Source organism: Protobothrops mucrosquamatus, unplaced genomic scaffold (genome assembly GCF_001527695.2).
Source record: "Protobothrops mucrosquamatus isolate PMUCROS unplaced genomic scaffold, P.Mucros_1.0 scaffold1445, whole genome shotgun sequence".
Classification (NCBI taxonomy): domain Eukaryota; kingdom Metazoa; phylum Chordata; class Lepidosauria; order Squamata; family Viperidae; genus Protobothrops; species Protobothrops mucrosquamatus.
The window spans coordinates 202955-217297 of record NW_015387625.1 but is presented as its reverse complement, the minus strand read 5'-3'; the positions used below and the strand labels follow the sequence as shown (position 1 = coordinate 217297).

At 48.4% G+C, this 14343-nt stretch overlaps 1 protein-coding gene across 1 annotated transcript; it reads left to right on the top strand.

The window, feature by feature from the left end:
- Nucleotides 1-819: 819 nt before the first annotated feature.
- On the top strand, nucleotides 820-13989 carry KIAA0513 (KIAA0513 ortholog). Its single transcript, XM_015822019.2, has 12 exons — nucleotides 820-1181; nucleotides 5314-5413; nucleotides 6172-6245; nucleotides 6480-6550; nucleotides 7171-7381; nucleotides 8173-8213; nucleotides 8346-8430; nucleotides 8623-8700; nucleotides 9154-9183; nucleotides 12506-12586; nucleotides 12962-13056; nucleotides 13916-13989. Exons 1-12 carry the CDS (start codon nucleotides 835-837, stop codon nucleotides 13963-13965), a joined length of 1263 nt encoding a protein of 420 aa, XP_015677505.1. The 5' UTR covers nucleotides 820-834; the 3' UTR covers nucleotides 13966-13989.
- The last annotated feature ends 354 nt before the right edge of the window (nucleotides 13990-14343 follow it).

The following is a 14343-nucleotide window of genomic DNA, read 5'->3' as shown; positions in this document are numbered from 1 at the left end:
ACTCGTGTCCACTGCGTCGATGACACCATCTAACCCTCTCCTCCTCTGCCATCCCCTTCTCCCTTTGCCAACCTCAGGGTCTTCTCCAGTGGGTCCTCTGTTCTCATTTGGTGGCCAAAGTATTTGAGTTTCAGCTTCAATATCTGTCTTTCCAAAGGACGGTCAAGGTTGATTTCCTGTAGGATTAAGAGCTGCACTCTCTACCTAAAGCAAAATGTTGGCCAACCCAGTTGTCTTCGGGGTCGATATTTTTATTCCTGTCCTTGGAGAGCTTCCCTTCTTTCCCATCCCTTGGCTTTTATGGCTCCCAAAGGCTCCCCTAGTCTTGAAGGGAGGCTGCCAGAAATAGTCTCCAGGAGCTGTCCAGGGTGCTCCAGAGTTTCTGGAGCATCTCCTCATTTCAAGCTCCATTTGATACTCTCCCTCCTGCTGCAGCTGTTCAAACCACAAACTCAGGAGGTGCCCATTTCATCTGTGACCCTTTGTAGTCTGCTCTGGAGGAGGATTTAGAAGGCACTTCTCTCTCCGCTGGAAGGAAAGGCAATCGATCCCTTGGGTTCAGGATTTGTCTCTTCAGAGGAACCGTCTTGGAAGCAGCAACATTTCCCTCTCTGCTCCCTTCTTCTCCCTCCCTAAAGGAGGATCCAGGTGAGGAGTCAATTAATTGCTCTGTGTTGTTGTTTTTTTCAGGGGCCTTCAAGCATGCTGGGCCAAAGAGGATCCTTGGTCTAGAACATGGCTTGTTCCCGGTGGCCTCCAGCCTTCCTCGAAAAGGGAGTTTGAGACCTTCATTGTCTGGATTCGGGGTCTTCAGCCTATACCTTCACAAGAACCATGGAGGTGGTGGATGTCCCGGTGGGAAACCTCATTGATTTCGACTCTGAACCGTCCACCACGGACACCTCTGAATCGGTCCCCACTGGCCCCTCAACCACCAACGGCCACGTGGTGCTGGATCGCCGGGATGTGGGCCCTGCCACCGAGGAGAGCGATGCCACCGAGTCCGCCGACAGTGAGAATGACCCGACAGACTCGCCCACCCATCCCAGCTGGAACAACCACCGGCGCTCTTCCTCCGAGTCCTACTCCTCAAACCAGAGCACGGAGTCCGCTCGGGGGGAAGCCACGGCCGAACACCGGGAGTTCATGAGCCAGTACGTGGAGAAGATCTTCACCGGTGGGTGAGTGTTGCTGGAGCACCCCTGGGACCCTGGAAAGGGGACGGAGGGCCGAGGGGACTCCTAACCTTGCAACTCCTCTCCTGCTGCAGATTCTTACCCAGGTGGTCCTCGACGTACGACCACAATTGAGCCCAGCATTTTGGTTCCTGCGTGAGACAGTTGTTAAGTGAATTTTGCCCCATTTTATGACCTTTCTTGCAATAGTCATTAAGTGAATCTTCGCAGTCGTTAATTTAGTAACACGGTTGTTCAGGGAATCTGGCTTCCTCACGGACTTTGCTTGCCAGAAGGTTGCAAAAGGAGATCACCTGACCCCGGGACATGGCGACCGTCATAAATATGAGCCAGTTGCCAAGCGCCTGAATTTTGATCACATGACAACAGGGAATGCTGCAAAGGTCGTAAGTGTGGAAAATGGTCATAAGTCTCTCAGTGCCATTGTAACTTTGAACAGTCACTAAATGAACGGTTGTAGGTTGAGGACTGCCTGCAATTGTGTTATGGGCAAACGAGGCGCCCACCTCTGATTTCCTAGCTCAGCTTGTTCCGTTTGTTTCCTAGCTTAGCTGGTCCTCTCGGGGGTCCCTGGCAACATAAACCACAGGCTCAGCGGTTTGCCCCCTTTGCCCCCCGACCACCTTGACGTTCTCCCTCTGCTCCGATCCCAATTTCTCCGTGCAGCATCAGTGCCCTTTTGTGTTCAGCTCAGTAACAACTCACACCATTCGCCTCCTCTAAAGCAGGGGTGTCCGACCGTGGCAACTTTTAAGGCTTGGGGACTTCACGGGGAAGCCCCCCCCTCCCACGCCTGGGCCCGGCATTGCCAGCCTGGAGGGCACTTTTCCTCCTGCTGGATGGAGGCGCCGCTCGGTGTCCGACCACGTGTGGCTGGCCACGTGATGCCGGCGGCCAGATCTTTGTTTTGATGACATCTGGGCGGGCAGGAGATGCGATGCCGCCTGACACGTGAAGGGAGAGGTGAACATTTCTGTGATTGTCTCGGGAAACGCCAGCAAAGGGAGCAGGAGGAGGAGAAACCCGTTTTTTATTTTTAAATAAAGTCTAAAGAGGAAAAGTACACAAGGCGGGGGATTTTCCAAAGGCAGGAAAATGGCTGGCCTCGTTTATCTCCCCCGGGCGAGGCATAGAAGGTGGTCTCTCCAAGATCCACTTCCCTCTCCCCCCCTTCAAATCTGCCAACCCTCTTTTCTCTTTCTCCTTGGGTATCTCTTAATTTAACTCCTAGTACAGGAACTCCTCAACTTAACAACAGTTCATTTAGTGACCATTTGAAGTTACAACGGTGCCGAAAAAAGGGAGTTGGGACTCTTTTTCACACTTACGACCTTTGTAGGATCCCTAGGATCACATGATCAAAATTTAGAAACTTGGCAACTGACCCATATTTATGACGGTCACAGCGTCCTCTGTGTGTGTGTGTGTGTGTGTGTGTGTATGTGGGACGTGATCCCCTTTTGCCACCTTCTGACCAGCAAAGTCCATGGGGAAACCAGATTCACTAAACAACTTAACAACTGCAGTGATTCACTGTGGCATGAAAAGTCATAAAATGGGGGCAAAATTCACTTAACAAATGTCTCACTTAGCCATAAAAAAAAAAAAAACTTGGGCTCAGCTGTGATCGTAAGAGTAGTTGGAGTCCCAAAGGTGCTTTTTTTTCTTCAAAAGGCAACTGGACTTTTTTTTCCTTTTCTTTTTTTTTCCTTGAGGAAAAAAAGTCAATTTGTCTTTTGAAGAAAAAAAGCATCTTTGGGACAACCGTGGTCTCAGTGACGGAGAATCTCCAGAGACATTTAACTCCTCGTACTTCCTGCCTGGCGATCTGGGAGCCAGTGGCAGGGCAGATATACCCTGGTTTGGATACCTTTGGTGCAGATATAAAAAAAATCCCACTGAATCTCAGCAGGCCTGCGGCATTCTGAGTCACCCGGGTCTGAATTAATGCGATTGAAGCTGAGCGATGAGGGAAGGAGGGCTGGCTCTGGCTTCCTTGCTTCCTTGAAGCCCAGTTGGGCTCTGGATGTATCCAGAACATTCTCTGTGCAACTTGCCCTTGGATGTCACCGCAAAGGGGGTTTGCCCTCCCTCTGCAGAAGCTGGGGGTGGGGGGGCAAAGACATGCATGCTTTGGAGCAAAGCTTTTAATGTGAATTGTTAAAGAATTAATTGAATCAGAAAGCCGGTAGCCCACGGCAATATTTCTCCACTCTGCACCTTAACATCCTGTCTCCATGGATAAGTCATTTAATTCCTGAATTTATTTCAAGCAACTTAAGTGAAAGTTCTGCAGTTTTAGCCAATTATTTTGGAAGCTAAACAGTTCCTGCAAGCCCACTGGAACGGGGCTATGCCTGGATGGAGAAGATTTCCGATTAGATTTTTTTGAGCCAACTAGATCCTTCTAAAGGACAACAGACGAGGGTTTAATGTACACCTTCTGTGGATAGGAATTCATTCATTTTCCTCTTTTCCGAGGTGGAAAGACCAAGGCTTGGCAGATGCCAAGGTCCAGAGTTCCTTTGCTGGAGAGGAACCTCTTCAAAATTGCTTCTGGATAGCTCCTGCGCCCATTATTATTAAAATGTACTCTGGGAATGCCACTGTCATGCCAAATTCAGGAAAAAAGACAAAGCCCCAGAGATGCTAATATTTCTGTAATAATGGCACCCATCCTATGGAACAGCCTCCTGCTGGAACAGTGTGTTTTCCTCAGCCATGTCAACTTTAAGAGGGGTGGACGTCAACTTAAAGTTGTCAGGATTGAAAAACACTGCTTTAGAAGCTCTTTTATCCACTGGTTGTGTTCCAGAATAGAGAGTTGTTTGGAGGATATTTAATACTCCTATGCCTATGAGGCATGCTTACTGTTGGCTCCATTGTCACTGATTTAGCTTATTTTTATATGCCACCTTACTATAACTGCGGATGTTTTAATTTTCTGGATTTATCGCATGCGCTGCAAGCTGCCGGGAGCCCTTGGAACTAAATCAGCATATAATAAATAAAATTTATTTAAGACAGGAGCTCTCTTGTTGTAGCTGTTTTTTTTTTTAAGCTCGTGGAATTGCGGCTGAGGATAAATAACCACAGTCAACTTCCTATCTGTTTGGGTGCCTTTGGGAAACCTGTTTATTTACCTTGGCAGGAGTTGCGCAACGTTGTCTTTGCCGAGAGTCAATAGAAAAGGGCAGGTCGTGTGGTTTCTGAGGACAGAGGTTTACCTGAAGGCATCCGGGTGTTTTAAGGAAAGGATGAATGAAACTTTGCAGGCCTTCAAAACTTGGGATATAACCATACTGGGAGAGGGTCTTTTGCAGAGAAACCTTCATTGTTGGTCTGTTGGAATTCCCTCTGCTTCAAAAGCCTAAATAAAACTCATTGACAAGCTCCCTCCCTTCTGCCTGGGGGCCTGGGGCTTCAGAGCAGGGGCTTCAGGTCAGGGGTGCTTGATAGATTAATATCAGACCCCCAGCTTCTCCCCTGCCCATCCTACTCTCTCCCTCCCTCCCCATCATTTAGCTATTGTATTTTGCATTATAGTATTGCGGTATTTTATTTACATAATTTTATCTTTTTAGTATTGTAAGCCGCCCAAAGTTACCCTGTGGTAAGATGGGTGGCCAATAAATTTGATAAATAGATTAAACCAATAAATTCCATCCCCATGGAGATTAGACTGGCCCCCAGTTGGACACTCTTTCTCAAGGCCCCGAAGACCCAGTTTTGCTGGGCCTGGGATACCCAGAGTAGGATGGAGCCCATCAAGTGACTTATCTGATTGATGATTGTCCCTGGGGGGGGGGCGTTGTATTGTTTTTTATTATTTGTGCATTCAGCTTTTATTTTTGTAAGCCATCCAGAGTTATGGAGGGTGAGTGGGCAGCCATATAAATTTAGAAAGAAAGAAAGAAAGAAAGAAAGAAAGAAAGAAAGAAAGAAAGAAAGAAAGAAAGAAAGAAAGAAAGAAAGAAAGAAAGATATGGTAGATCGGCATAGATAGGCAGGCAGGAGGGAGGGAGGGGCTGGGCTGCTGTCTAGAAGTAGATATTTCTATTTATAGGCGTGCAAGATGTGATTGTGATTTTGTGTGTGTCTGGGTTTGTGATTTCAGAGAGGAGTTTGACCAAGAGGAGCAAGCCAGATTTGGGGAGCTGTGCAGCGGCGAGAACACAAAAGGCAGGGAGTGGTTCGCCAGATACGTCAGCGCCCAGGTAAGGAAGCATTTAGGATCAAACAGCTTTGCGAAATCTGGAATCCCGTCGATCTCCGGGAACGCGCCTGGCTTGCCAGTGGCAGGCCCCATGCAGTTCCAGCCTGCTTCAGAGCTTCTTTTAGGATTGTTAAGAATCCCTGTGAACCTCCGTGGAAAAGTACACTCTACCTTCTTGGTGTACCTTGATTAAAAACCACTTGGGGGAAAGCGATTTGCACCCTGTCTGAGTTCCTTCTTCAACTTCTTCTAACTCAGCTTATGACTACAATAGGGAGCAGAAAGTTTGTCATTAAGCGGTGCAGTTGTTAAGTGAGACCTCATGATCACAATTTGTGACCTTCCCTGCCAGCTTCCCCACTCAGTTTGCTTCTGGGAAGCCGGCTGCGAAGGATGCAAACGGCGATCAGATAGCCGTGGGATGCCGCAACCATCTTAATTGTGTGACGGTTGCCAAGCCCTTGAATCACAATTGCGTGACCACAGGGGAGCTACGGCGGTCATAAATTTGAGGACCAGTCAGAAGCCACCTTTTTTCAATTTCTTTCTAACTTCAAACCTTTGCTAAATGAACAGCCATTAAGCAAGGACTACGTGGCGTAGGAAGGTACAAGCAAATGCACACATCACAGCTGTACAAACGCCGTCGGCAGCCCCAGGGGTGCCAGAAAGATGGCAGACGCTATCTGAGCGGTCTCGGGCCGCTCCCCAGATGCAGAAGTCGCACCCTCACTCTGCCTGTTGTCGGTTCCTTCACAGCGCTGCAATTCCAAGTGTGTCTCGGAGCAGACTTTCTACCGCCTGGTGCAGTCCTTTGCCGTTGTGCTCTTTGAGTGAGTAGACTGTGTGTGTGTTTGTGGAAGAGTTGCCAGTTGCTTGGAAACCTGGCCTGGCCCAGGCTGTCCTGTGGGGTTCCTGGTGGGCAGGTCAGGGGTCCTGTTTGAGTTGGTTTTCTCTCTGGCCCCCAGCCTTGCCCAAACCTTCAAGGCTTGGCAGATCCTGAGCTGGGGCCGTCTTCGTTGTCTCCCCCCCCCTCTTTTCACCAAAGTTTCTCTTTGGCTTTGTAGATGCTACCAGATGGATGACTTCAGCCCTGCTAAAAACCTGATGACCATGTGCTTCACTTACTACTACATTGGTAAGGGCCGCAAAAGCCAAATCCAGAGGGGTGGCTTGTCTCCAGCAGGAGCCGTGGGTCTTCCAAGAAGTATTTTATTTTATTTTTTAAAAATGGAATGTTTTCTGTCTCTCTTCATTTCTAGACTGTCATGTGGACTAGTAACTTAGCTTGTTTTGTCTATAGAGATTCTCCGTCATCCAGGTCATGGTTGTCCCAAAGGTGCTTTTTCAGGAGGCAACTGGACTTTCTTCTTTTTTCTTTGAAGACGTTTCGCTTCTCATCCAAGAAGCTTCTTCAGCTCTGACTGGATGGTGGGGAACGGAAGGATTTATACTCCTTGCAGGCAGCTGGTCATTTGCCTTCTTTTGGCTTGTTTTAAAAAGAAAAGAAGTGGGTCTCTTTAGGGCAGGGGTCTTCAAACATGGCCCTTTTATGACTTGTGGACTTCAACTCCCAGAATTCCTCAGCCAGGCATGCGTTTGAAGACCCCTGCTTTAGGGGATTGGAGATGGGTTACCCCCTATTTTGACTGGGGAATTCTGGGAGTTGAAGTTCACATGTCATAAAAGGCGCCAAATTTGAGAAACACCGGATTAAACTCTTTTTCTTTCCCCCTTGGCGTTCTTGTCTTTGTACAGGCAAGCCCCAAATTCTCCCCCCGGAGTGCAAAGAGAAGGCCGCGGGAAGCATCGACTCCTACCTGAAGTCTGCCAACAGCTGGCTTGCTGAGAAGAAGGACATCGCGGAACGGCTGCTGAAAAACACCTCGGCCAAGACGGAGAACATGAAGGGGTTTTTCGGCAGCTTTGAAAGCAAGCTGAGGGGTCCCGGCGGGGCCAGGAAGAGCGAGTGAGTCCCCGTCTCTTGTCTTCCGTGGCTGGAGAGAGAGAGAAGATTTAGAGCAGACCCCAAAGGATGCCCCTGCTTTGTAAATGGAGGGGGGGCTTTTTAGAAGAATAGAATAGAATTCTTTATTGGCCAGGTGTGGTTGGACACACAAGGAATTTCTCTCCGGTGCAGAAACTCTCAGTGTACCTACAAGCAACAAATAATAAATCATGATCATAATCAACATAAAATACATTCAACATAATCATAAGATGGAACACTCAGGGAGAGTCATAGAATTCTAGATAAGCAAACAACATAAATCATACTAGGATACTAAATAAAACAATATAAATTGTAAAGTACAAGCAACAAAGCTATAGTCCTAAGAAGATCAAGAGATAGGTAATAGGAAAGACGAGGAGAATAATAGCAATGCAGCCTTACTAGCTAGTTTGACAGTGTTGTAGGAATTAGTTGTTTAGCAGAGTGACGGCATGGGGGGAAAAACTGTCCTCGTGTCTGGTTGTTCTGCACAAATGGGGTCTCCTCTGAGATTCCCAAAGGCAGGAATAAAATGGGGGGTGTGTGGAACTAGCAGGAAAGTGGATTTGGCTGAGGGTCAGTGACACGTCGTAATGCTGGATGCTGCTTGGCTGTGGCACCGACTGCATAGAAGCCGCTGATGGGATTGGTGGGATTGAAGCCAAGGATGGGAGGCCTTCAACCAAGGATGCCCGGGCTGAGCCTTCCTGGCAGAGGGACGGTTACCACCACTGCTGGGCTGAATCCCACCTCTGCTCTTCTTCCAGGGATGGTGAAGAGAAGCCCAGGGACAGAATGCAGAAATCAGGTAAGCAGGTCCACCCAGAAAGTTGGGGGTCCTTGGTGGAAGCTCCAGACCTCTCAAGCAGGGCAGTGAAGGCGGAGGGGAGGGGTCTGCCCCCTCTAAAGCCCCATGCTCTGAATGTCCCTTTCTGTGCAGTTTCCCTGTACAGTCCTGAGGAGGAAGAAGAAAGAAACGGGGAGAAGATCTACCTGTACATGCACCTCAAGCAGCAGCCCATCTGGTAAGGACCGAGAAGGTGACCTTCTCAGTCTCCACGGAAGGACGGCCGTGGCCCTCGGAGCAGCTCAGCCCAGGGCCCTTCCAGCCACCCAGAACCCGGCTGTCGTTGGCCTCCATGCTCCAGCTTCCTTTTATTTATTAAATTTATATGTCGCCCATCTCACCATCCAGCATCTTCATCCCGGTTTTGCAGGCACACCCTGAGGTTCTGGAACGCGGCTTTCTTCGACGCCGTCCACTGCGAGAGGCGGAAGCGGTCTCCCACCACCAGGTAGGCAGCCCTGGGGTCCCCCTCTGGGTCTGGAGGGGGGGCGAGGGGAGGAAAGGTTGGCTGGAGAGAAAGTTTCCCCTCTTTCCCTGGCCCCTTGTCCCCCCCCCCCCGTCAAGATGGCTCCTTCTGTTCGTTTGAGGGCGAGCTGCTCTCAGATGCTCCTCTTCGGATTAGGAGGCGTTTGGTCCTCACGGAGCAAGCTCCCCTCCCTGCCAACGCTCAAAAGAAGGGGGAGATTGGTGGGAAGGACCTTCACCCTTGTAGGGTCTTGTGGGAGGGTTGAAAAAACTAATTCTCTCTCTCTCTCTCTCTCTTTTTCTCTCTCTCAACATCTGTAATCCTGTTCTTTTTTTCCCCCTTGGTTCCTTTCCTCCATCCTTTCCTTTCTTCCATCCATCCTTCTTGCATGCATTGCCATGTGACTTCTCTTGGCCCTTCCTGCTGCCACTCCAGAGGGGACACTGGGGAGGAAGAGGAGAAGAGGTGTGTCTGTCCACCTTTACTTTCTTCCCTTTCCTGTTTTTTTTCTTTCCCTAAATGGTTACGCCAGTCCAAAAATTTTCCTCCTGCCAGCAGGGAGGAGAAATCCTGCTGCCGGCCACAGCTAGACGAGAGGGGCTTGTTCGCTTGTGGAATCCTTGTCTGCTGGAATTTGCTTTTCTTTGGCCTGGTGGGGCTGCCTGTTTCATCCCAGTGGGCAGCCCTCTCCCTAGGACCGAGCCTGTCCTGCGGGCCTCTCAAATGGACATCTCCAGCCTCATGACTCGCTTTGGAAGGCTGCAGTGCAAAAGACATAGGATTAAAGCGAAAGAAAATTTGCAAGCGAATCCGATGGGCAGCAAGGCCTTCCTTAAACTACCTTTGGATTGTTTTTTAAGCATAGGAACCCATCTCTGCTCCCCTGCCAGAGGTGGTGGATCGCAGATTGTTTAAAAAAAATATCGGCTGAGTAGTGTTCATAGTCCTGCGAATTTGCATTCAACATTTCCATCCCCCTAAGACGCCGTAGTTTAGGAATCATGTTCAGGTTAATTCGGTTTTGGCATTTTTGGGTCTCGGCAACGGGTAAGTTTTTGGAAAGTGGCTGCTGCTTTGAGTCTGTAAGAAGTTCTAAAGTTCCAGTGTTTTGTTTTCGTTTCCCCTTCTCTTCCTTCCTTTGGTGACCGCTGTCTGGCTGGCATATTCTGTCTCCCTCCCCTTCCATTCCTCTGTTAACTGTCTGGACTTTAAACATCTCCTCTTCTGAGTAAGTTCTCTCTTGCCCCATGGCGATACCGTGCGCTTCCCCCCCCCCTTAACTGGTGTTTCATCCTGCCTGCACCCAAGGCTGGCTTGCTCGTCTTCCTAGAGCAGGTGATGGTGAACCTAGGATGTGGGTGGGCCGCCATGCCCCTTTGGGCGACACATCAAGCCTCTGGACCCCTCTGGAAGTCGTGGAAGAGGGTCCTGCTCTTGGGCAACTCTGGAGTCTCCCACAAAGTGTGAATGTTCTCACACAATTTTTGGAACCCCCGGAGACCCTGTGAGAACCGAGCACTCTTGTGTGATCTCCAGAGGATCTGGAGAGGAGGTCTGGAGAGACCTCGTTTGTCTGTGTATACGTGTGTGCGTGTGTGTAAAACACACCAGCAGAGTATGAATTTTTACCCACAGAATGCAAAAGGTTCGCCATCCCTGTCCTGGGGGGGGGTTCATTGCACGCCCTCCTGTTACACAAATCGGGACCAGGATCTGAAGCCTTGAACTGCCGAGCCCCTCTCTGCTCTGGTCTTCTTCTGGCCAAAGCAGGAGAAATTGCCCACAGCCTCACTCTCCAGCAAAGCTCCCTTCTCTGTAAGACCAGATCATCTCCAAGGAAGGGGCGTGCAAAAGCTTTTTAATTTCAAATCATTCCAAGCTTGAAAAATTGCTCACAAGATCCGTTGCATTTAAAGTTGAAGGAAGGCGTCTGGTGAACTTAAAACCCTTGTTTTGAACTTGCAACCACTGCTTCCTGTCCCAGATGGGGCATTTTGGACTTGAAATGTTTGGTGAACAGTGAATAAGGTTAAAAGTCACAACTCCCTCAATTTGTGCGCAAGGATTGGAAATGATTCAAGACAAAAGATTCCTTTCTTTGTCCTGATTTCTTGAATGGTCAAGCATCGTAAATGAAATGAAATGAAATCCTGTATCCTACAGGCAATCACTGAGAACCACATCCACAAATCTCCTGCTATGATATCCTAATCCGAACCTTTCCCCCCCCCCTCCAACCTGATTCCATTTTCAGTGTCAAAGAACCAATTTTCCCATTCATTTTGCATCCCTTTATTTCTTTCCTCCACCGCCTTCTTCCTTATAATTTCCCTTTTTAAAAAATGTTTCCGCCTCTTGACATTGTCGGATGTTAGCAGGGAAGTTATAGGTACCGAAAATCCAATCTAGCAGCAACCAAAATTAAGTTAGATTCCTTCTTTCTGGGCTTGATTTGACCTTTGGAATTCAGTGCTTTTAGAAATTCTAACAGCGGATGAAGGCAACGTGGGAATTAAAAAGCTAGGTAAATTAATAAACCTTCGTAGAGGAAATATACTGCTAGGGGTGTCAGCGTAATATGTTAGTGATGCATTGTACAGTGGAGGAAAGGGAAAATGGAGAAGTTAACTGACCTTGTTATGAATTCCTTAAATGTCTGAATCTGTAGGATATTGGAACAGAAGGTATATTGGTTTGAAATATTGATGTTCCTTTACCTTCAGTGGAATTTGAAGGAACCTCCTTCATCTGGCATGGCAAGGATTTGGTTCCTCGTCTTCTCTTAAAGCACAGAGGCTGAAGTTCCCAGAATTCCAGCTAGTCTGGCCCATGGAATTCTGGGAGATCCCATCCCAGGTTGCCTCCATCCTCCATGAAGATGGAGGAGGAAGGAGGATAGAGGAGGTTGTAGAAACTGATCCAGCAGCTCACTTGTGTTAGCAAATTCACGTGTCCTCCATACCTTCCCATCAGCCTGGGACCCTTCAGCTCTGCATTATTTTTATTTCTCTCTTGAGAAACTTTTTTTTTTTACTTATTTCTAAGAACAGGCTGGGTTTTTTAAGATGAGACGTGTCTCTTTTCATCTGGTCTCTGTTGCAAGCCACTCCTGTCTCCTTTGGGGGAACCTGGGTTCTCCTTTCTCTGAAATGGTGACCTACTTTGTTTCAGAGTTGGTGGAAAGAGCAAAAACGTGGCCAGTTCCAGAAAGTTTAATTCTAGATGGTGGCAACTCAGATTTAAAACTAACATTTTGATCAGGTTATCAGGCCAAAGGTAGAGCTTAGTGGACCTTAAGAGGTTGGGGTTTGCAGTTTTCTTTTACACCTCTCTCCTTTCCACTCCATTCCTCGCCCCCCCTTGCTTTGTGCTTGGCTTTCTCCCTTCCTGCACATTACACAACAGACGACGTGTAAGGACTGGGTGTGTCACACTAATCACGGTTATGGCCACAACTGAGATGCTTGTAAAAAGAGGACTCTAAACAAGCTAACTAGCCACAGATGCAACCCACAAATGGAAGGGAGGCTTACTTAAAATTCATCTTTGGACTTCCCACAGTGACACAAGCTCAAAAACAGAATCTGAAATTGGCTACAGGCAACCCATATCTTGAAAGATGGTCTTAGAAACATCGGCCAGGCGGTTATCACAATTGATAGCTAATACAAGAAAGCAGGCTATGCCCTTCAACCTTGCTCCCGTCAATTCCTGCCAATTTTGACGAATGATGTGCCAATTGATTGCCCAAAGTTCCCCGTTACATGATCCCCACTTGTGTTTGCAGGGAGAAGTGGTGCCACATGACTCAAGAAGAACGGAACGACAGCCTCCGCTTTAACGAGAATATCACCTTTGGACAGTTGGGGTAGGTAGCAAAACCAGCCATGTTTTCAAATAACTGAAAAAAAGATGAGCTTTCTCAGCCTTCAAAGATTAGTCTCTTCTCTCTCTCTCTTCTCTCTTAAGACAGTAATTATTCTTTAAAGGCCTGCCATAAATCATACTGGAAACCTTCTCATCTCCAGTCTTCCAAATGCAATGTATCATTTGCGCTGCTCATTCTTGGGTGCTCCAAGGTGGCCTCCCACTTTTTTGGACTTCTGGAGGCCTAGACTTGTCTTCTGAGAATCCCAATAATGGGAATTGGACGTGCCTGGAAAAGTTTGATCTGGATCACCAGAACGAGCAGCAGATGGCTCAAGTGACTTGCTCTGACTTCTCTTTTACTTCTCTCGACCAGAACTTTCACTCATAACATGCTGGCTTTTGGGCTGAACAAGAAACTTTGCAACGATTTCTTGAAGAAGCAGGCAGTGATTGGCAACCTGGATGAAGGTAAGTGGGTCTGAGAGGGTCCAGGGGTCTTTGCTAAAGCCATGGACATCTTGGGGAAGGAGAAAGTGGGTAAGCAGTGTTTCTCAATCTGGGCACCTTGTGTGGACTTCACATCCCAGAATTCGCAGCCATCCTTGCAAGGAGTTGAAGTGCACACAAGGTGGAGAATCACTGCTCCATAGGTTGCTTCTGTGACACTTAAATGTCAACTTCAAGCGGACTTCAGTTCCCAGAATAGGATTTGAAGTCCACACATCTTCAGGTTGCCACAAAAAAAGCTGCTTTGGGGATTTAGATGCTCCCATTTTAGCTTTTTGCTTGCCTTAGACTGTCTGCTGCCCCCCAGATGTCTACCTCCCGTCCTTCACGTAACTGAAGCTGATCACAGTTGCAGCCCCAGACATCTGGAGGGCATCAGTCCAAGAAGAATGGTTTCAACATCAGGAGTGTGCAAAAGTAGCCCAAACTGTTTTGGAAAAGATGCTCCCTGTCGGTCAAATAACGGACAATTTGTGGTTCTCGCAACGCTGGTGACAGATGTTGTGGAACCGTTTTGGTCTAGTGCAAGGGTGTCCAACCTGGTCAACTTTAAGGCTTGTGGACTTCAACTGCCAGAATTCCCCAGCCAGCATAGCAATTAGTCCATAAATCTTGAAAGTTGGCAAGGTTGGACACGCTTGGTCTAGTACATTAGAGGGGAGAGGTGGAGGGAGAGGAATGTCTAGGGGTTTCCATTCTCTAGGGTGGAACCATTCCTGCTGATCTGGAGCTGCAAGCCTTTCTCCCCACTGCTGACTTGACCTGACCCGGCCTTTTCCTGAAGATCTCTGAGCTGCTTCTCCTTTGATTCTCCTTTCAGAGCAGTACAAGCTGCTGAGTGACCACATTGACCAAATGGCTGCTGAATAGCTCCACCACCTGCTTTGCTAGGACCAGGATGGAGAGGAGAGGCCGGTGGAGGCAAAAGGCTGTGAAACCCATCTCTGGGACCGTCTTGAGACTTCAGATGGGCTTTTAAACCCCCCTCCCCCAGACTCTGCAATACTCCTGCATGATGGCTATTAAACCGTGCCGTGCTGTGCTCAGCAGCCCGTAGACGTAGAGCTTGTCCATCCAAAGACACCGTCCTCTTCTGCAGCCTGAAGGACACCCAACTGCTTCCACAGACTCCTGTTCCGAGCCTCTGGGCGTGAGAGCTTTGGGCCAGGCTGAGGAGATTCCTCCGTACAAGGCAGGGAGAGTCATTGGGGACCAGGACAACAGGGCCTTTTGAGGAGGACTGGAAAA

Coding starts and splice junctions, on each gene's coding strand:
- KIAA0513 (XM_015822019.2), top strand. CDS start 835: ATGGAGGTGGTGGATGTCCCGGTGGGAAACCTCATTGATTTCGACTCT. Junction 1,182..5,313: donor GAGAAGATCTTCACCGGTGG/GTGAGTGTTGCT, acceptor TTGTGATTTCAG/AGAGGAGTTTGACCAAGAGG. Junction 8,431..8,622: donor CTCAAGCAGCAGCCCATCTG/GTAAGGACCGAG, acceptor CCGGTTTTGCAG/GCACACCCTGAGGTTCTGGA.